A 24,258-nucleotide genomic window follows, 5' to 3' on the forward strand; every position below is an offset into this window, starting at 1 on the left:
CACGGTATCTAATAGTTTGTTTTCTGAATTAGCGAGCATATTTTTTTAAATAGAATATCAATGAGATCCTTTCGCTACTCTAGCACGACGTGGCCAACTAGGATGCATTACCTTTTAGGCTACATTTAGCCGATCTTCGTCCCGCAATCTTATCTGTGCTATTTGTGACGAAAGTGTTCTGATACAGACCACGTCCTCTGGATCCACGAAATACTTAAGATTCTACTCACTTAGTTTATAAATTTTCTTGCCAAGAATTTGGAAGAGCTTGCCAAGAACAATGACCTGGTGTACACTGCGAGAAGAGAATGACTTCTTTCATTACTTTCTTTACTATGCCTTCGCAGCGCATTGTGCCTTTTTTGGTTTCATAAGTGCGTGGAAGTTCTCAGAGACCTGCTACAAGTTATCCATTTTCCAAGAGACCGTCGTTCGAAACGCAGACGGGAAAATATCTTCAATTCATCGACTCCCAATTCTACGCACATTGTTCCATTTACATTAGCCATAGACAGCCGTGTTTTTAATGTTTATATGGTGATAATTTTCCTAAAATTTTAATAACATTTTTAAAAATTAGATTTTCGGTGATAAAGAAAGTAGAACTATCAAATTTTCGCGATAATGTCGCAATAAAATAAGTGTCATTGGTGTAAATATTCAATTTAACATTTTGTGCACTTCCTTTGCCATATAATGATGTACTAATTTATATAGCATTAATACTAGTGCTGCTGATCGATTAAAATATTTAATCGATTAACTATTTGAATGTAATCTAGTAATCGATAGATTAATCGAGTTTGATCGATTTGAAAAAATGTTTTAATATCCTGAAATACACAATTATTGTTAAATTAACTTGTGTTCGGTGATATGCGTAAGTATTAAATGTTTTATATCAAAACAACTATTTTAATTGCTTTACTAACATATTTATTATGAAGCTTCTAATTTATTGTGTCAATTTCTCCGGAAATTTTTTAGACAAACATAAATAACAAAATGTATGAAGACACACCTAGTTAATACTGCTTCATCCATGATTTTAAACATGTGAGTGCATTCACATGCTCCAAATTAAGTGCCGCTCTACGTTTAGTAACAATGTTTCCTGCATCACTAAGCACGAAAAAACTTTTTTCTGTCAAGCACTTCTCCATGATCGTTCAATTTAAATCCAAACGTTTCACCGAGTTTACCCGACCAAGGCGAGTGGAGCCACGGGCATAATGTGAACTATCGTGATGCGGTATTACGAACTCAGGAGCAGTAGCACCAAGGCTCCGGGCTGCAGGACTCCACTGGCCTTGGTCGAATAATATCGTACAATTGGACTTACATGTACATTAAAATATCTGTTATTTTTCTAAAATAATACAACAATATTTTTTAATTAATTATTTTGGGGGCTATGATGGAACTAATTACATATACAGAGTGTAATTTTCATATTGTATGCGACCATTTCTCTCTTTTGGATAAATGCGATATCTGATCTTCCATAAGGTTGAGTCAATTATCGGTAATATCTAAGCATATGGTAACAGCTATATTAAGCAAAGTAAATAAGACTGGTTGCGAACTTGATTGTGGAAGAGTTTGAAATCCACTTCTTTCTAAGAATGATGTGGAATATTTATTTGATTTTAAAATGATCCACACAAATTTGATATTTATTAAATGGCATCAATTTAAAATTACACTGGATGAATTAAGTCTTGTTATAAGATACGGTAGCACAAAAGAAGAATACATACAAGTTGGTGATATTAAAGTAATCATACAGTTCTTGGCAGTGGAGTTATTTCTGCAGAAATTAAATGAATACACAATTTCTTCAAGAACTATGTGATATTGACAGTTCGTGTAATACTTCAGCATAAAATTCATAATTTTCTACTTTATAGAGTAGTGACACATATTAAAATATAATAGGCCTAAAGATAATAAACACTATTTTTATATGAATGTACATTTTCCTCATAGAGGTGGTATCTGATACAGTAGTGTTAGGTATCCATCAATATTAATAAATTCTTAAATATTATTAAATAAATATTAATAAACGGAAATATGTATGCGAAATTTAGTCATATTGACAAATGAATATGTAGAGACACCAAAAATTTAGAAACATGTTAGTTTGAAATTATTTCGTGGTCACATATATTGTAATGAGACTGTCATATTTTAAAATTAAAATAAAATTGTGAACATTTATGTAGTCTCAATTTGACATATTCAACTCCATTTACTGTGAGAGCCACATACAGCAGTTTGGGAAATATTCTTGGGTCCGAACTTGAGCTTGTGGTAACTGGTTCAGATAAAATTATGTTGGCCTGAACCATTGAAACTGCTGATTTCAGTTCTGACAGGCATTCACATTCTTAGGGATAAGTGTGTATTCAGACAATTTGACTCCTCTTTGTACATATTGTAGCAGGAAATATTTTCTAAAACAAATCATGTTCTGCAGTTCACTTTATTTATTACCATCCATACTGATATATTAAGAAGTAAACCCATAAGTTTATTAACAATGAAGTGTTGAATTAACTGTGTAAATAGTGTTTTCCTTAAGTGACATATTTTTCCTCACGAGAACTGGGTTCAGTTGTCGAGTTCAAGTGGAGTTTGTGGTGTACAATGATGGTGTATTAAGTCTCCTGGTTGTACTCTCTTTTCTTCTGTCATCATTTCACCTGTAGGACTTGGGGCTTTCCCGATTTTGGACATTGAATAATTCTTCTCGAGTTCTAAGCCAGGTGAGTTGGATTGTTGCCTCCAAGCTTTCGATGACTAGTTCTGCCATCTTCTTCAGGGATTGAAGTGCCATGACCATGTATAGTTGGTATATAAGCGGCCAGTAGGGCTTTCCACTGTGGGCCAACCAGGAACTAGTTCCTAGTCCCGATCACCTGCCGCATTCTGTTGGTCGAAGCATGTTGATTACAGGTTTCCACACCACTTTTTGTTTTGCTCAACTAACTATAGCCAATAATAATAATAATAATAATAATAATAATAATAATAATACCTGTATTAATATAAAAAAAACATGAAGAAGAAATCTTTGTGGGGAGAACGTGTCCTTGCAGTCTTTAAGGGATATGAACATTGAATTTGTTCAGTTTCAAATGTCTCGTAACAAGCATGACTAGAGAATGAATAGGGTAATATCATGTTCTATGACATTTTTAAACTCCTATTTTAACGATATCCCTGTCATATCTGTAATATTTGTTGTGGAAAAGCAGGTTTTTTCGTATTAGATAAGTTTCTTCTTCCATTCTCCATCACTTTCGTTATTCTATTGTCATCACGTGTTATTGTATCTTAAAAATTCATGAAAATGTTAGAAGGTAAAGATTATTATTTCCTATCTCATCTGTTTTCTGTATATGTAGAGATTGATTCATTGAATTTTGTGAGATTTTTCGCAGACAGTGTCATTCTCATTCCAGCTTTGTTTCATTATCATCATGTTATTTCATTTACAGTAGCGTGCAAATTAATCCGAACAACGTAATTACTTATGCAAAAACACTCAAATGGGATAAAAAAAAAGGATCTAAGACATACCTCAGTAATCTATGTGGCCTCCCTTGTTCCTAATAACAGCTCTGAGATGATTTGGCATGGATTCCACTAATTTCCCACAAATATTCTTCATTTCTTCATCGCGAAACCATACACCAATGAGGGCAGAAATCATCTTCTCCTTTGTAGAACAATCCATTTTTTGCATTCTTCTTTTGCAAATTGACCACAAGTTCTCAATGGGGTTGATGTCGGGTGAGTTGCCTGGCCAGGGGAGTTCCTGAATCTTCTTCTTGTTGAAGAATTCTGTAGTTTTTCGAGACGTATGGCATGGTGCCAGGTCTTGGAACACACCTCTGCCATCCGGAAATGATTTTTGCAGCTGGGGTACGATTCTGGTTTCCAATAAGTGAATATATTCTTTCAGAATTCATCATTCCCTTGATAGGTATTAATGCTCCAGGCCCTTCATGTGTAAAACAACCCCAAAACATTACTTTAGGGGGGGTTTTTGGGTGCTTGTTGGAGATGAGCTGCTGTTACTTTTTCGGATCCTTTCCATACGTAAGAAACACGGTGGCCATGGACCTCAAAATGAGACTCATTGGAAAAAAGTACATTCTTCCAGTCATTCACTGTCCAGTGTTGATGTAATTTTGCCCACATTAAGCGTTTTTTGCACATAACAGGGGTTAGCAGTTGCTTCTTAATAGGCTTACGAGCCCTTCGTCCAGCTTCCAAAAGCCTACACCGCACTGTTGTGACGTGAATATTCGCCCCAGTGGTAGCCATTAACTCGCGGGTTAAGTCGACAGCAGTTAGTCTAGGATTTAATTTACTTTTCCTGACAATTAAACGATCATCTGCAGGTGAAGTCTTCCTTTTCCGTCCACAGTTTCCTTCTTTCTGGGGTGTGATGGATCCAGTCTCCCTGTATCGTTTTATGATCGAATTAACAGTAGCCAAACTGATGCGACATTCTGCAGCAATTTGCCTCTGTGTCATAGAAGAATGCTCTGCTAATGTTATAATTTTAGACCGTTTTCGTGGAGTTGTATCCATTTGTGAAGACGACAGAATGTACACAGGATTGCAGTATTAAGTCTTCAATACAACTGAAATGCTTATAAGTACAAAATGACAGGCAAAATGTCACATATTATAAAAAAAATAATAACAGACCTTCAACAATGGAATTACACATACTACAGATGTCAATTAAAGCGGTATGAGCAGCTGTGAAGCCAACAATGACAGAAAATGTAAAAATATGTCGCATTCGGATTAATTTGCATGCTACTGTACTTGAATAGTCTCTTTGTTTTCAAGGAGTAATAAAATGGGGAAAATATGTATTGGTTCCATGTAACAAATAGAGCCTGTCACAGAACAGGTCAAGGGTAATGTACGTATTCTGTCAGTAGTCCTGTCACATTTATTCCATTATTACTTCATAATGTATTATTAGGTTGTTGTTTCTGAATAGATGCTGCATTTGAAAAGAAATGTTAAATAAGTAATTCCAAAGCCATCTCCTTCACCATCATCAGTGCCATCCTCCCTTATATTCAGAAAAACAGTTTCTGACCTGATGGAAAAAGTAAAATTCTGTGTGCATGTATGACCTTTATATCTTCGTGGAGAAATGTATATTGGTTAAGTGCAAATAGGCTTTCTTTGAATTTGAAAAAAACTGTGTACACGATTTTCACTAAACCTTCATTGTATTATATTATTCCGAAAGAATTCAAGTTTAATGATTCTGTAATACAAAAAGTTGCATCAGTTAAATTTTTAGGTTTGATTGTTGATGAACATGTAACATGGGATAAGCATATTTTGGCTGTGAGAAAATTGCTCCAATGTCTAATATTTTAAAAAGGCTTAAAAGATCTTTGCCTATATCTTGTCTTTTGAATGTATATTATGCTTTTATCCATTCCCATTTAATGTATATGTCATTTATTTGGGGACATAATAAGAAAACTGCTTTGAGACCTTTACAAATTATTCAAAATAGAGCTTTAAGAAATTTATTGGATTTTCATTATTTGACTCCAGTTAAATATCTATATCAATTTTCTTTCGTTCTACCAGTTGAATCAATTATCAAATTAGGTGCTGCTATTTTAATGTACAAAGTTATTAACAATTTAATACATAGTAATATTATATTTCAATTTAATAAAGATATACATACTTATTTAACAAGACAAAAAGGCAATATATTTTTTTCTCAGCATAGCTCAGTAACTTATGGAACAAAAGGACTTAACCATTTTTTAACAACAACTTTCAACCAAACTTCCTTTAGAATATAGACTTTTACCAAATTGCCGGTGTTTTAAGAATTGTTTAAAAATACGTTTTTGGGAAGATTATTTATTTTAATTCTCAGTTGATTTATTTATTTCATGATTTCAAACTTTTTCTTCTTTCTGCCCAAAACTGTATGTTATCTTACTATTTGTTCTTATTTTGCTTCCTTTCTTTCATAAATTCTTGTGATATTGTTTGTTTTTCACAGACTGTAGTTTCATGACTTTTTCAATTACATCGTATAACATACGTATGTGTTCTTGTATAGCTCCTACATATGAGTTATACTCATTGGGGCATACTCAATAAATTAAAAAGAAAACATGTCATTAAATCAGAACTACAGTGGGATATCTTGTAAAAATCAGCTTAAATAACGAGAAGAAATATTAAGTAATTTCCAGAATTAAATACAATACATAAACATGCAGTTAATTTAATAACAGGGAAACAAATGAGAAACTGGTAAATATAATTCATTTTACAGTTGTAGAAATTTTATACTGCTATTTTCTCAAAACTACTGTTAAAAAAATTAAAGCGTCCAAGGAAAGAACATGCTAAGTCACTTTTCTTAAATTTTTCGGAGGAGCATTTTTCAACTTTAATACACCCATAAGATGTTATGAATTTACATCTCATTTAGTTTAATTTACCATGTTACAATGCTGGCTTTTTTGTCATTTTGATTTACCAGAAAGGTAATTCACTTATGAGCTAGTAGGTGGGATAAAAAAAACAAAAATCAACGAAAAGTAACTTGGTATGTTCTTTCCATGGACCCTTCGTTTGTCAAGATAATCCACTGTAATTCTGATGTAATGATGTGTCAAATACTTGTGTTTTATTTTAAAAGGTACCATTTAAAATGGAAGTGATTTTGACTATATACTATGTTCATAAAAATGAATTCGATATTAAAATTGGCTCACTGAGTGAATTATAATACTTTTCACGTGATTTAGTTCATACGTCTCGTCTTCTTCATTGTTATAGTATTTTGTCTGGGTGCATGTAATATTTAACTTGCATGACAAATAGCAACAGACTCCTAACATTACAACTAGGCATTGTTGCTCAAGTATGAATGAATATTGTCCTGAGGTGCTAAAAAGCCTCTACCTCCATGAACTAAGTCACAATAAAAGGAATTAGCATTTGATCAGAGATTGAACTCCAGGTCTAATTGTGTTATTGGTTTTCTTGTTTTATCTTTTCTCACTACCACATTAATACTAAAAAGCCTAAAAATTTGATGTCTTAATGAAAAGACAGAAAAAAGTCGTTCCCATATTGATAGACTCTCGACTACGGTGAAACCTCAATAATTTCTTAGATATCATTTGCGCTAGTGTCGTGGTCTAAGGTGTTATGCCTTGGACTGGCATTGCAGAATGAGCGCTGGTTTGAGTCTTCATGTGGGAAGAAATTTTGTCGTGAAATTTTGGCCAGTGTAAGGAACCAGTGTCCACCCACCAACTTGATGAATTTGGAGAGCTACAGTAGGTAGCAAAATCCAGTTTCTCGAGTCAGCTATAACGGCAGATCATCGTGCTAACCACATAATACTCCCTTTACTTGTTGGATGATCATTCACCTCTGCTGAGGTATGTGGACATGAGGCCAGCAGTCAGCTGTTCAGCCTTGATCCTCTTTGGCCTGTTACCAAGCACAGGATGATGATTATTATTTATTTATTTATTTATTCATTTTGTGTGTTGGGAAATAATTTGTATTTACATCCATAACAAGACTAATAAACTTATTTATCCTTTGCTACTTTGCAGATCGGAACCACGTAATTCTTTTTCGAACGAACCGCCCGAAGGAGAAGAAGAAGAAATTTTGGGATCTGATGATGACGAGCAAGAGGATCCACGTGATTATTGTAGAGGTGATGACATTGTCATTTTTCTATAAGAACTACTTTTAAGAACTTTATTTTTCGTCGGAATCAGAATTGGTCATGCATGATATGTAGCAAGTAACGGTAGTACTGTATATTATTCTCTTGAATAACCTTGAAGTTTCTGATTAAGTCCACACTGGATTGTAAGGGGTTATACACCATGAAATACGAGAAGGCCTATCAGGTCACTACCATATTATAATGGATGGATAGGAACACTATTTTTTCCGGCTCGTGCAACAAACTACGAATTGAAAAAGGAACCTCAGGAGCCTTCGTGCTTGCGAGCACTTTTTTACTCACATGATAACACCAAATGTCATTAAAAGAGCCTGTTTAGAAATTATAATGTATCCCGCTTTTGCAAATGATTGTGTATGAATTGTGACGTCATTAAACAGTGATATAGCATTGTGTCTTCTTTATTTTAGGTGGATATCATCCTGTAAAAATTGGTGATTTATTTCACAATCGATACCATGTGGTTCGAAAGCTGGGCTGGGGACATTTTTCTACAGTTTGGCTCTGTTGGGATCTTGGGTAAGCCCTTATTTAATTTATTCTTAAAAATTTCTAGATTTATTGAATTATAAAACCTCCTATTTAAATTACTTTCAAGCTTGTTAGCAAATGGAAGGATATTTTGGTAGCATTACGAGTGCTTTGGGAAGTATATCTGCCTTTTTACTACCTCTCTGTTTTATTTCCTCTGGACCAGTCTAGCATGGAAATAGCTATCTGCTAACATAACTCTTGATGCCATGAGTAGGTCTACAGTCATATGTTCTTATTATGTTAATGTGAATATATCTTCGAAGAGAAGCATTTAATATATACGAGTTGATACAGCAACATACATAATACTAAAATGTGTAAGCACTTCTGGATAGTCGAAAAAGTTTCTAAGGACAAGGATAGGAAGATCTAGACCACTTGGATAAGTGACATTCTTTCAAGTTGGAACAGGCAAAATAGGGACTAACTTAAGTGTTTAGAAAGTTGGATCATGAACTTGTTCATTTAGAATAGCCAGTGTAATTTTTCATCTTTCGTCAGGTCTTGATAATTACACTTAAAATTCTTCTCTATTCCTTGTTCATATTTTTCTCTTGTTAAGTTAACACATGTTACAAAGATATTACAGAACAAATGTGTGTGCGTGCATGCGTGTAAATGCTAGAGCTGTTACGAGTTTCACCTGAACAGGGGTATAGTGCACATCACAATACTCACAAACGATGTATTCCAGTGTTCACCTTTTATTACATGAAGTTCTTTACTACTCATCTGACCAAATACTGGATTTTACTGATTTCATAATGACTACGGGGTTGTGCACATAGGTACATAATGTTGTTCACGAACTTCTTCTCGGTATCAATATGTGGTGCAACCGAATGATGAATTTTACTTCGTTGAAAATTCTACTTAATCAGTGCCATGATGGTGCAAGTGTTTTAAGAAGGAGGAACAAGTCTAATAAAATTATTGAGTATGCTATTTACCTGAAATTGCTTAGATAAAATGGATGTAGAAAAAACCTATTTGTGCTATATAATTTGTACAGTGCAAGGGTTTGGATCCGCCGCTGCCCACACTCCACTCTCAATGTACAGGCTTTAACATCTTCGGCAATCCTGGCCTGTTGCTGTTCTGTCATGCTTCACTCTCTCCCTCTTGTGGTAGTTATTAGATTACATATATTTTCGGCTTTTTCCCCTTCAACATTCTTCATTGTTCCTTCAATGGAATGGCGAAAATCTGATTGAGACAAGTGGCCAACCGGCTTGGAGCTCACATAGGCACTTTCTCTTAGCCCAAATTTCCCTTACTAAGATCGCATTTTCGCGTACCTTTCAAATGTTTCTCCTCCCATTTCCCCATTGATATTGACATGAAGGGAAAATATAGAGTTAGGAGTTAGGTTGTTATTCTTATTGTGCGTATTTTGACGTATTCTACAATGTCTTGTGGTTTTTCCATCATAAAAAAATATTACGAATGTTTGTATCTGGGGCGGAGATAAACAGTAATGCAAACATAGTGTATTTTGGTGATCAGAATTTAACATTACCTCCTTGTCAGTAAAATTAGCACGTGCACTTTATATTACTTGTGCTTCTCTGTGATACAATAATCCTGTGTTAGTTTCAGAATATTTCCCTTTAGTGCACTTCATAGTGGTTTATTTACAGTTTTATGCTGAATTGTTTGTTTGATGACTTTGTTACTTTTTAGGATTGTAATGTGTCGATACTTTTAAAATGGCGTCTAGATGTATTTCCTCTCATCTGCATACATATTTCTAGTTACTTTTCGTGATTAGAATGCTGTCATTCTTTCAACACATTGTTCTAAGTGCATGTGCACAGGAGTTTTATGTCCCCAAAATTTTATTGTTTTGGTACTCTCAAAACTCTTTTAAGAAAATATTCCCATTTCTTCACTATGCTGTTCCCTCTTTATTTGTGTTTAATGAGATTTTAAGCAGAGAAATTAGAAATGTTTGTTTATGTTGCAGGGCCAAGCGTTTTGTAGCCCTCAAAGTGGTGAAGAGTGCTGCACACTATACAGAGACAGCATTAGATGAAATCAAATTGCTCAAATGTGTAAGTGTTCTGCAAGTTTCATAAGAAAGTAGTAGTTTTTCTCTGCTACTTGAGCAGAGATGTGAAATGTTGACAGCATAATGTAGTGCCGTCCTTCTCTTGAGATTTACAATATATTTGATTGTTTTAAAGTTATGTCCAGTTTGTTAAAAAATAAGAAGTGGCCAACTCATTATCAAGCGAAGCCACTATGAAAGTTAGCAAAGATTATGAGATTTATTGCCTTACTGTGGTACATTTGTGTTATGGAATTTCGTCCTAAACAAATGTTCTAAAGTTTGTTTTAATCATTTTGTTCTTGATTTATGAAGAGTTTACTCACAATGCATTGTAAGTCTTTTACTAATGTAACTATTTGACCAATATTCATTATGGATTTGGATGGTGAAATTCTTTATTGCCACAGATTATGTTGAAGTAAAGTAGAAGATGCTTAATACGTGAAGATGGGAGATGAGATTTTCTTGTTTTTTTTTTTTTTTTTTTTCTTTCTAAAAGAGAAAACCATGGAGTATAAATTTAAACTTCAATGACCTTCAAACACAGACCTATATTGATACTTGAAGTTATAAATTTTCTCTCCATCTCATGTGTCATTCCATTTATTGCGTCCTATGTATTATCCTTGTCTTTGTGATCGGATTCCTACGGATCTCATGGATATCTTTTTTTTTCCTGAATTCTTCCTATTTGTCTTACAGTATATCTGATAAACCACTCATTTCGGAAAAACAAACACATAGTGCTCAACATTAACGCAAATACTGTAGCGACAACATTGACTGAAGCACAAATGGCTTGCAGGAGACACCTGGTCCTATGTAGTGAATTATTATGCACATACAGCAGTTTAAATTGCCTGATTTCTGTTTTCAACACAAATATCAATTTTTAAACAGCATTCTTGGATTTCTTCGAAACATGTTTTACACAAATTCAACACGCGTTTAAAATATTTTCATTAGACAATATGTATTATATTTTAAACGGATGATTTCGATTTTGAGGTTCGGAAATGTGGGGGGGAGGAAGATGCATTGTATTAAAGATAATCTTTTAGAATCCTAATGCCCATCGTCTCTTGTTATCCTCTTCCACTTTTCACTTCTCCTCCTCCTCCTCCTACTCACCTTCCCTCGATGATGAAAGCCAGAAATGAGGCTATTTTCATGTAAGTTAACTAGCTATACTAAGGGCTCTTAAAATGTCGTCTCATTTTCAGTTTATAATTTAGCATCCGATTTGCAGTTTGACACGAAATAAATAAATTGCATTTTGTTGTATAAATAAATGTTATTTGTAACCAAATTTATCTGCCATAAAATTGTAACATCAAAGCCTTGATGAAATGCTGTAGGAGCTGCCTTGAAACAAACTCTTCCAAGTCCCTGAGGTAAGAACTTCTGAAGCAGGGGACAAAGTGTTGAAAGTAAAGCCCTACATATTTACTCAAGTTTAGGAATTAATAGATGATGATTATACTGTAGACTTAATTTTGTAGTTGGATATTAAGGAAAGTACAGTAAATAATGAAGAAATTTATGCCAGATAAATTTTATTTTCATTGAGGCTTGGTCTCATCAGAATGACCACATAGCACAACATAGTGGATGGAAGCAAAAGTAGTAGTGTGGGGAAACGTGCCATTGGTTGGCCAACAGAAACGCACAGGGGAAGTTTGCTGTGACTCACTGTAGTTTCCATACACTTTCTTCCAATTTTTGTGATCTGTTATTGTGTGAATCTCTTTTCTCGGCAAATGACTCATTCTTTACTTTACTTCGAATAAGGTGTATTCCTTTTGTTGAAACTTGACACACTTGGAAAATCATCTTTTTACATTACCTAAATACGTATACCATAATTTTGTAAGAAATACTTGTAGTTATGTCACAGTCTACTATATACAGTCGCGAAGCTCAATATGTAGTAAAAATGCAAACATGGGTAGTTGCCCACCACTAGGATTGCTACTATCGCCTCATCATCACAGATCTCTCCTAGCAGACGACAAAATATGTTACACTTTCGTTGTCGGGTTCTTTTGTAAAAATTAACACCTTCCTTCCATTATTGAAATATTAAATGGATAAAGTTCATTTATTATTTTAATTAAGTATATTAAATTCCGCCATAAACTCGAAGATACCTGCAAGAAATAGGTTAATATTATTTTTGTTTGTGCAAAACGAACTGAAATGTACTATAATCGCTTCACTCATTCAAGATTATAGCGATAATGAATTATGAAACCAATAAATATTAATTTGCATTTCCCTTTACAACAATAATATAATAACATTAATAATGGAAATATGAATTAATGGGAGTAACTTACGTGTACCGGTACTTGTAGTGTAGGCTTACGTAGTTAACAAAGTGGGATGAGGTTAAGCAATAATAATCACACCAGAATTGGAAATAAAACGTGATCAATAAATTTTATTGTAACAGACTTACTTTTTCTAAGTCTCCAGTAAAGTAACAAATAAAAATAGCAACAAAATTAACAGCTATAATTAAAAACATATCCTTTGAAAAAAAAAAGTAGGCCTAAGTTATCTGAAAATGTACAATTATTCAAGGAATCAGCTGCAGGTAATAACAGAACAGGTTTATTTGAAACATCAAATAAAGTTCGAACTGCATTCCAGATTAATTTATTTTTGTTTTCATTCATAAATTGTGTGTTTTCGAAATGAAGAGAGCAAAACTTTATATTATTATAAAGATATACTTCATTCTTTGTCGTTAGATCTTCCCTCCTACTGTTTATTAACCACTTTTTGCATCTAGAAGTAAAATAAGAAATAGATGTTAGGATTTTTCTTCACAAGCATCAATGCGAAATATGCAACGACCTAGCACTCGATGGAAATACGACACAGTTGACTCTAAATCCAAAGTCGACAGTGGACAGTCTATTGTTTCTAGTTGCTAACTGCTTGGAGAGCTTTATCGCGAGATTTGCAAAAAATCACCTCAAGCTTCGCGACTGTATATAGTAGACTGTGATTATGTAGTCTCCACAGTTTAGGAATCTCCAGCACCTTTTCATGCCACTTGCTAATTCACCTGATTTGATTCCAGTATTGCAGGAAGTTTCAAAACTTTGCAGAAACACTTTCATTGCAACAATTTTCAACAAAGCTAATTTTTGTCCAGGAACAAATGCCCACAAAAGGAAGCATGCAGTTCACTGTGTGTCTTATGTCTCTTTCTTTCTGTTCATCCTGTTATCAATCTCTGGTCGCTTCTTACTTGTCATTCTTTCGTGCAGTACACACTTACAGTGCACAGTTAACCTTTACGCATGGACCACAGATTATTGACTGATACTGGGTTCGACTATATCTGTTTCAGTGAAGTGTGTGCCATACACTTCAGAATAAAGCAATCCAAAAAAAACTTTAATAAAATAAACATTTTAGCTTTTGCTACGATTTAAAACATACTCCCGAAATAAGAAACATAGACACATATGTGTCCTTCTGGAAAATTCCTCAATTATATCTAGACTAATGGCTTGTGCAGCAAATACTGCAAACTAAGTCCATAAGAAATTCAAATAAAAATTGTTCAGATTTATTTTCAATGAAGAATACCAGACATTTTGAAAGTTATTTGCTTCCATAATAGTGAAACATACTCCCTCTGAATGTTTTTTTTTTTTGCCAAATACTTATCCTTGAACCTATCCGTCTCCATTTCTTGAGTTTCAAGGCGAAATCGCAAGTAACAATGTCGGGACGATCAGCGAGTTTTTCATGTGGGAGTAATGGAGTAGCTATTTCAGATCATTGCGGATTGTAGGTGAGCGTTAAGAAAATGTAAGGTTTGTCATGCTTTGAACAAAAGACTTAGCATCTTGGCATAGCTGCTGCATGTTTCGTGAACTAACCTGAAATCACTTTTTCCCACTGAGGTGATCAAGAGACTACAAAATCTTGTAGGCCTCTTATTTTAGTAATACCTTTTGGTCTTTTCTTAGGAATTATAATATTTGCGCTTTCTCCAGACAATACTGATCTACCAAATACTGCTGGATTAATTTGTGTAACAATGAATGCTATCCCGTATATTTTCAATAATATACGCTGTTGTGAGGAATCTATTGCTGAGATGCGGAAAATGAAGCGAATGATATGTCAGAGTTGTAGAATCTTATATGTGCCCTAAATAAAATTGTCCATCGTAAATAGTAGGAAAATTGACATTTCACTGAAAACTACTATTTTTCTGAAAAACTTTGGATTCCAAGTTTCAAAATGAGGGGTCATTTATTAAAATCCATTTGGCCGTTTTCCCGTAATTTCCATTACCAGTTCAAATTATATATATATATATATATATATATATATATATATATAGATAACGTTTTAGGTGCTGAGCTATCAAAAAGTAATAATATCATAATGTAAGGGAACAGATCAGTCTTAGGTGCAAAATTTACATTTAGCCATCAGAATCATTCCCCACCCCTCAGGAAACATACCCATCCACCTCTTTTGCCAACTCTGTGAAGGCACTGAAGTTCATAATTTCTGTATTAATCATTCAGTAATAGGTGATATTGAGAATCACAGTGACACATTCCACTCAGTCATGTTCATCACAAGATATATTATCAAACCTTTGCTAGTGTTGGTGTCGGCATTTTGCTGGTATTGAAGGCTGTTGCCATATATCGTACAGGGTTATATTTATTTTCAGGTACGAGAAAGTGATGTGACAGACCAGAAGCGTGATAAGACCGTTCAGTTGCTGGATGACTTCAAGATCAGTGGAGTCAATGGGACTCATGTGTGTATGGTGTTTGAGGTTTTGGGTCACAATCTACTCAAATTGATCATACGAAGTAACTACCAGGGTATTCCATTGAAAAATGTGAAAGTCATCATAAAACAGGTATTTGACTAAATAGTTTTATTCGCTTCTGAGAAACAGTGTTGTCCCTTGAGTAATAAAAATTGTGCAACAGCATTGAATCCTAGTTGCCTATTTTACATCGAAATGTTGTTAATTAAGTAGTTCTGAAACCATAACAGTTTCAGAAACTTTATATCTATGATAGTGGTCTTCTGTAAGGTTAAATGCTGTAGTCTTTGATGGTCTCTGCAGTCTTGCAAGGTCATGTGCAATGTTAATAGAAATGTTAGTATGTCCACAAACCGAAGAAATTTGGTGGAAGAAGGAATAGCTTACTGATGATTTCTCCTACAGTGTTATCAGTGTAAACCACTCATGTCAGCATCAGCTCGCTATGAATAAGTCACCCACTATGTAGGCTAAATAGTCCAGCTCGTGGGCACTGATACTCTTCCCCTCTTATGCTGCAAGAGGGGGCGGCAGGGAAGAATAAGTACACAGGTAGCAGGAAAAATACGATTTCTTGGTTTACAGTACCTGCTGAAAATATGATGGCATGTGGTAGTGAGACCAAATAGAGTTTTATACACAATATTTATGTATTATGTTTGTTTGATTATTTCATTTCAATATGTATAATTTATTTTATTGGGTTTATGGGAAGAATTAATTAACTCTTTAATTAAATTTATTTATGGGAATGTGATGCATTTATTTTATTACGAAGTTAAATTACGTTATGGATAAGAGCGTAATTATTAAGACTATTAATTGGCATAAAGTTTTACTGTCGTTGTTGTTTATTTGTTTAAATTCCATCTCGCTTTCTGAAAATTCGTAAAGGCAGCAATATTTGGGAGTATTTATAATTGCGAACAGTTTTTCACAAATTAATCTCAACAAAATTAAGCAAAGTTCATGTTTGATAGATTCTCGCATAGAGTCCTTTCCGAGGATAGTTTTCAGCAAGACTGACATTGGAAGAATTATTTCTAGAAAACATCACAAAAATTTACAAGATTGAAACTTTCACAAATAAGGACAAACCTAGATGTTTGTATACATGTGCAAAAGCAAAAGATATTTGAGTTATTTTAGTTTTATTTAAACAAAATTCGTCACTATATAATAATTTTGACAAGGTTTCAGGATATACTGCGCATTTATTCATAAATGGGTAGTGTCATTCACAATATAGAATGCATTTAAGATTTCAAATTGTTTGTGTTATTATATGAAATAATTTTTGTTAAGAATTATTGTCAAGTATAGGCTACCTACGAATGAATAGTATTTAACATTATGGTCGAAACATAATATGCCCTAAATAAATGATAATAATAATAATAATAATAATAATAATAATATATTATTGTAGGTTATAGTAGAGCTAGGTATAGTCTAGTAGTCTAGTATTATCTTGTGTTGAATGTACATAACTATAGTAATTTACTCTCTGTACAACCTACACCCCTGACTGACAGTTTCTCTTACACTCCACACCACAATGCTCGCAAAGTTCAATCTGGTAAAGAGCAGTTCGTAACCTTGCCCAACTCCTCGACATACCTGGTGTAAACAAAAGCGCATGATCAGTCTGAGCAGTTGCGGCTGGTGGTTTTAAAATTGAGGAAGGCTCTAGGCTGAAATGGCAAATTTTCAAAGCCTCGAGCATGAGTATTTATTTATTTTTTATTTGTTTATTCGTGTATTTCCGTAGCTGGAAATTTTTAACAATAATTTATTATAATAATATATATAACGGGCAGTTGACTTACCTTAATTCATTTGCTTGTAGATGAAATTGGCCCTTCTCTCTTTCGATATATTACACACACAATTCATTGTTCTCAAATAAACATTCACAAATGGTTCTCACAATCAAAAGTTCACAATTGCATACAATACCGATACTGGTATTATGAAGGACAAGCCAAAACTAATTCGCACTTTAGAATTTCCGTTTTGTTGTTTCCCGTCCCTGACAGAGGTTTGAAAAACTTTCACTTTATGGGGTACTAGGGATGGCAATTGTGTCAACGAATAACTAAACGACTCCTTCATCTTATCATCACAATGCTATCCTAAAATGCCAGTTAGGCCTATGACCTACCGTAAAATGAAAGAGAGAGCAGACACATAACCTCAAGAATGGAGTGTCAGACATTGTTTCTTTTCTCTTCTCCAAGAGAGTTTTTTTAAAACTCAGAGCTAGAAAATGTTGGCAACGACTCAAGGCATAGATCTCTCTGACTTAGCTGTACCCTTATTAGCCAGACTCCACTAAGAAACCACTCTGTCCTGTTTCTATTGTCCAGAAGGAAAACTTAATGTTGAGCCTCTGTTATTACTAGGCTATGTAACCTATCTCAAATATTATCTGTCTGTACCAACAGTTCCAAATATATTGACCGTTATTAACGAACGAGTCGAGTAAAATTTCGATGTTTCTCCTCTATTGAAAATCTTTATTCTACTATTAAACACAAACAAATGTCAAGATTTTTGTAGGAGATTTTTATAGGGTCGGCTCTGCCTAAGAACCTTTAACTATGAGCCGCTACTGAGTCTGAGCTAGTTTTTCAATGAAGACTAGAAATAACTATTTTTTTTTCACCCATATTCACGTGTCCTTTGACAGTTGGTTCTATACTGTATATATGTTAATGGATTATACGAAATCACTTCATAGTTATAATTCTTTATGTAATTAAGCACATTTACAAAATGTTGTATTTTGTTTAAACATTGAATTCCTTTAAGGAAATTACACTTTTACTTTGAAATTTAATGTCATAATCATACTGAAATTAATGTTAATAATAATCTGTGCATAATGGAAACAACTTACAATGGTCTAATTATTATAAGAAGATATTCATGAGAGCAATTCGCCATTTTTTTTTGTATGAGAAATTAATTTGACTATCTTCCTGTTTAGCAGTCTCGTGTAACATTCAGAATTATCAAATTCTTTTTATGAGATATTGAGAAGGATTAAATACTTAGATCATTACATTGTATGAACACGACCTTACACTTGGGAATTATTACAATAAATGTTGTTAACTAAGGCTGAGTTCTTGGCAACAAAGCCATCATAGGAGATTAGTAAAAAGTATAACCGTATTAATGTAGGCACCATATGTTTATATAATGGCGGTTATATCACCTACATGCAACCCCCAAACTGTTTGAAGGACCATACCTGCCTTTGCTTAGTGGGTCCATATGACTTAGCCAGGAGGATTGCCAGACAATTCCACTGACCATATTCCCTCTTTACCACTTATAGGATGCTTATACATGCCATGGCAGGTCTGCATGCTGAAATGTCATTTCCCCCCCCCCTCCCCAATTCTAATGTAACAGTTATATCGCTGTGACTTTGTCTCTAGAGCCTTTTTTGTTGAATAGGTTTCACCACTGGAAACTTAGGATGCGATTTGAGTAGGAGAGGTTATGGAATGCACTTTACTACTTCTTGCAACCCCCAATATAAATAATGTACAGTAGCATAATTCTGCAATTAATTAACAATTTAGATTTTTTTTTTATTGTGCAGTGTGTTTTCAAATCCATTATGTTTATTTAAAACTCTGAGCTAGAAAATGTTGGCAACGACTCAAGGTGTAAGATCTCTATGACTAATATGTATACTAATGTGTTTATTTTTATTTTTACTGTGTACATTTTTTATTGAATTATCGGCTTCTGTTTTTATATGATTCGTATTTGATTCTAACAACATTAATATGTATTCCACTATGTTTATTTTTATTTTACGAGGTAAATTTTTATGTAACTACCTCTTTTGATCTCATTATGTACCTAAATTGTATTGGTATGTAATTACTTAAGTCAGTTGTATGTTCAACTATGTAAGCAAGTTTTAATCCTGGTTGAGTGTAAGAGAAGGTCTTACGTCCTTAACTCTGCCAGGTTAAATAAAGCCATTATTATTATTATTATTATTATTATTATTATTATTATTATTATTATTATTATTATTAGTTTGTTCTCACTCAACTTGCTGTACTTCCATATACAGTCAGTCTCCACTCACATTACGCAAACAAACTAGGTATAATCGTTTTTCTTATTTATCACATGATACTTATTTAATTAAAATCTCTCTTACTTCAATTCAGTTCATTCTAATGCTCTTGCTTCATCTTTATACTCGCATTTCCCATTTTAATTGTTATGATATTTACACACTTCACCTTCACTCTTTTCACAAATTCCTAATCACTTCTCTTATTTCTATACCTAATTTTCTTTCTACCATACTTGCCTCTGATACTACCACATTACTCTGGACATTTCTCTTTTCAGATTATTAAACTCCCTCACTAGACACTCCTTTACAGTAATCTATTAGTCCACCGGTACTGGTACTACTTAAGATGTTTCCTTCCTCTGTCTGAATCCTTCCTACTTCTGAGTAAACTCCCCTCACTCTCGATCTTTTTCTCTTTTGTTCTTCTTTTCCACTTTATGTCATATCACTATTCATTCTTACCTTTGTGCTTCTCACATTCCTCTCCTTGCTCCTATTTGTTACATCATTCCTCTTCTGTCTCCCTTGGCACCTACAGTTTACTTGCTTCGTCTGTCACTCCTTTCTCCCTGGTTGTTGATATGCTTACATGTGCTACTGACTTCAGATACCGCCCACTGTTGCATCAATCTTGCATCATTATTTTTCATTTCAAGCCTTCGACCACATTCTACACTTTGCCTTGAATTCAGCAGCTGCCTAGATTCTGCTGACGTTCTTACTCTCTCCCACAGACATCCTTCATTCCCTTTATTCACTATGTTACCCTTGGATAACTGCTGGATGACTTTCACCTCCCCTTGCATTTCTTCGTTGCTTAAGATACAATAGTACATTTAGTAATCGATATTGGTGGTGAAATTGTCACCATGTTTGTTATTTAACGGATTTTGAAGAATAATGAAAATTTTTAGTACGGCTTCCTTCTGAAGATAGATAAAACTGGGAGTCTCACATCACAGATTAACGCCACAGAAAACATAGATAACATCCTCATGACACTCGTCTCTTTTGCTTTAGATTTTATACTTGTAAAATTAGCTGGTTATCAAAAATGTCGTGGTTTTCTCAGTGATAAATTGTAGTGACTGTTAAAATTTCCGTCATGTTTATAGCAATACTTAGTTGGATTTGACGCTGTGTTTTTCTTTTGCCTTGTAATTTGTTTACAGGTATTGGAGGGACTTGATTATCTCCACAAAAAATGTAATATTATACACACAGACATAAAGCCAGAAAATATCCTCCTGTGTGTGGAGGAAAGCTATATCCGGAAACTGGCATCAGAAGCCACTCAGTGGCACAAAATGGGTTTAAAACTACCTGGATCTCTAGGTATGCAATATTGTTAAGTGGAAGATTGAGTTGTACTCAGATTATGAGTTTCTTTCCTTTTGAATAACAATTCTCTGTATGTAGGATTGCCATATTTTGAAATTCTGAAATGAGGACACCTCTGTCGACAATGAATGAGCCATGACACAACGTGACTTCAGTCTCGAAAGTGATAATTTTGCTTTCAGTCAACAAATTGCAGACAAATCAATGAATTTTCAAAATTGTTTCCGAATGGTCATTTTTCTGCTCAAAATGAGGACGTATGGCAACCCTATCAGTATATTTTTTGTTGTACTTGCATGACTGCTTACAATTGAGTTTAGTTTATGTTCGTAGTCGGAGATACGGGAGGTACAGTGAAACCTCCCCTTACAGATACCCCCAAGATACGGACACTCCTCATATACAGACAGATTTTTATGTCCCAACTGAAATAATATAGAAATAATGAGAAATTTAACTCTCGTTTATGGACACTATCAGACACGGACACGGACAGCTGTTTCACAGTCCTAAAGCATGGCATATTTTCGCATGAATTTAATTTGTTGCATCCGAATATAAAGCTATTTCTTTTTTTCAATGAGGTGTTTTTTATGAACATGCCTTAATATTATTGGGATTAGTCTGTAAGGTATTAAAATATGGTTATTCAGATTTACAATGGCGTCTGTTTAGTTTCGATGACACTTCATATAGGATATCTAGAATATTTTAAATGGTAGATAACATGCAACTGCCACCCATTTTTCAGTCATCCGTATGACTAAAATATTAATGATATGGCGGTCATAGTTGGCAGTTTAATTTATCTTAATAATAACATTATTATATTAGAAGCCCAAAAAAATTCATGACATCACTGGCATATTCTTAAAATTGTGTATGGAATGACCCAGCTACGACTCGACAAATGTTAAAAAAGTCGGAAAATGGTTATCTCATCCCTCTCTTTCTCTCGCACGAGATGTCACTCTCTCACACAGATCACTGACATTACAACACCTCAGTGATCTTTTATTGGTTCTTGTCATATGCAGGAGATTTGCCGCTGAGAATAGTATCATATTTCCAAAGAATTAATTCTACTTTATTTTTATTTATTCCTTAATTTACATATATTTTTTTGCAAAAATATATAATCTATGTTTTCACTCTTGCATCAGTTGCAGCCTAAGTGTCTTACCTAGTCGTATAATTTTTCAGTGTTTCCTGCTGTAATTATGGGAGGCTGTTGCAATCCTATAGGATGTTAGGAATGTCCCTGTCTAGCATTCTAGTAGGATTTTGGCCCACAGTGATATCTGTCATTGTAACAGAAAACTCTTAGACAAAAACTTGAAATTGAATTATTGAACTGTTTGTTAAAATTATTTTGATTACGCTCCTTCATATGTTCAATCTTCATGAGAGCCCATTTTTCAACACAAAGAGAATCTTTTACCATTACCTTACTTCAGACTCACATTTTGTGTTTTGATTGTCTCTTATTATAATTTTATTGAAAATATACATCTTAACATAAATTTTGTTGTGTACTCATCATTTTTGAGTTACGTATCTTCTCTTTAAATTCAGTTCTGTCTTAATGGATTAATCTTTCTAATTTCCAGTAAGCACAGCCCCAAAGGAGTACCAGGCTCCTGATCCTAATGCTAAAATGTCTAAAAATAAAAAAAAGAAATTAAAGAAGAAAGCAAAACGTCAAGCCGAGCTTCTAGAGAAGCAAATCCAGCAACTTGAAGAGTTGGAGGAGCTTCCAAATGACTCTTTAGCGCAAGACGTGGAAACAGAGGTGGACGGTGATGGAGATCGGGAAGCAGGAGAGGATGTTGATGGTGATGGTGATGGTGATGGTGAGAGTGAAGGACCAAGTGTTGGAGAAAGTGAAGGAGCAAAGATTACAGTGGCCACATGTGCACCACAACCCCGAATACCTTCCCGCCACTACAGCCCTGTGGTGGAACAATCCACTGGTCTCCCAAGCCTGGAACAGCCTACCACCTCCAAGACGGGCTCAAAAAGTGCCTCAATAGTGGATGCTAAAGCTCAAGAACAGGACACTGTTGTTGAAGTCAATCCTCTGCTCAATGGTGATAAAAAAGGGAAGCCTAAAAGTAGTGAGTATTTATTTCTGTGTAAATTATATCAACTTCGCACTTCTCTCTTTATGATCACTCTGTCTAATGACGTTGTAGTTTTCTGTTCATTATATTTTCAAAGTAGTACTAATATTCAAGAAATGTAAGGCATTATTTCATAGATATTAAAAATCAATGATGAACACAGTACTCAAGTCTTCTGTGATTATCTGGTCTGTGACCCAAATTATGTGCACATTTTCATCTTAAACATGACATCTTAAAGAGTAGGTACGTAAATTTTGTATTATCTGTTTTACTTATGGTGCCAGTGAAATGCATGCAGAATTTACGTCCTTAAAGATTGTATATTGGAAAAGTGTGGGCTACTTTATGTCCGTATTGCTATCTTAATTTAATTTACTCTACTTCATAGTTTCCCCATGTATTTTCTCTTTTTGCTATTTTCTTATGTATATAAGAAAGCAATTCAGTCCTTGAAATGTATAATTACATTGCATTAAATTAAATTGTGACATTGTTAGTATTACTTTACTTCGTCCTTATGGATCATTCAGCTTTCATCATCTGATGCTTTAGTGAAAACTAAAATGCAATTCTCTCCTCTAAATATGCACTTCATGGGCTTAGGGCTGTTGACATTTTAAGATAAATCATCTCCCCACTCATCAAAACATTGTTCTCTCAGTTTCATTTGCCTGAAGAATATCAATAATGAAAATTTCCTGTGACCGAATTACAAGCACTACATTGTGTAGTCTGGCACTGGGCCACGTTGTGCCTCCTGATTAGCTGTTTGATTTCATAATGCTCCCATCCTCTAAACATATTGTCTTCACTATAGCTCTCGAGTTGCATCTACTCATTGGGATTTGCTCTTGACTTTCTTTTCTCTTCTTTCCAGTTAGCAAGTTAGTAGAAACTAGCCATTCATAATACTTACTTACAAATGCCTTTTAAGGAACCCGGAGGTTCATTGTCACCCTCACATAAGCCCGCCATCGGTCCCTATCCTGTGCAAGATTAATCCAGTCTCTATCATCATACCCCACCTCCCTCAAATCCATTTTAATATTATCCTCCCATCTACGTCTCGGCCTCCCTAAAGGTCTTTTTCCCTCCGGTCTCCCAACTAACACTCTATATGCATTTCTGGATTCACTCATACGTGCTACATGCCCTGCCCATCTCAAACGTCTGGATTTTAAGTTCCTAATTATGTCAGGTGAAGAATACAATGTGTGCAGTTCTGTGTTGTGTAACTTTCCCCATTCTCCTGTAACTTCATCCCGCTTAGCCCCAAATATTTTCCTAAGCACCTTATTCTCAAACACCCTTAACCTGTGTTCCTCTCTCAGAGTGAGAGTCCAAGTTTCACAACCATACAGAACAACCGGTAATATAACTGTTTTATAAATTCTAACTTTCAGATTTTTGGACGGCAGACTGGATGATAAGAGCTTCTCAACCGAATAATAACACGCATTTCCCATATTTATTCTG

At 34.4% G+C, this 24,258-nt stretch overlaps 1 protein-coding gene across 4 annotated transcripts in view; it reads left to right on the forward strand.

Annotated features, from left to right (window-relative positions):
* The window catches only part of LOC138707417 (SRSF protein kinase 3-like), a 179,955-nt gene that overhangs the window by 134,247 nt on the left and 21,450 nt on the right, over positions 1–24,258 (forward strand). For all 4 annotated transcript variants that reach the window (XM_069836809.1, XM_069836810.1, XM_069836808.1 and 1 more), the window contains 6 exons: positions 7,653–7,759; positions 8,206–8,314; positions 10,296–10,383; positions 15,097–15,291; positions 20,488–20,650; positions 22,267–22,773. In XM_069836809.1, the coding sequence (XP_069692910.1) occupies positions 7,653–7,759; positions 8,206–8,314; positions 10,296–10,383; positions 15,097–15,291; positions 20,488–20,650; positions 22,267–22,773 (1,169 nt within the window). The remainder of the gene's footprint in view (positions 1–7,652; positions 7,760–8,205; positions 8,315–10,295; positions 10,384–15,096; positions 15,292–20,487; positions 20,651–22,266; positions 22,774–24,258) is intronic.

This window comes from Periplaneta americana, chromosome 10 (assembly GCF_040183065.1).
Source record: "Periplaneta americana isolate PAMFEO1 chromosome 10, P.americana_PAMFEO1_priV1, whole genome shotgun sequence".
Lineage (NCBI taxonomy): Eukaryota > Metazoa > Arthropoda > Insecta > Blattodea > Blattidae > Periplaneta > Periplaneta americana.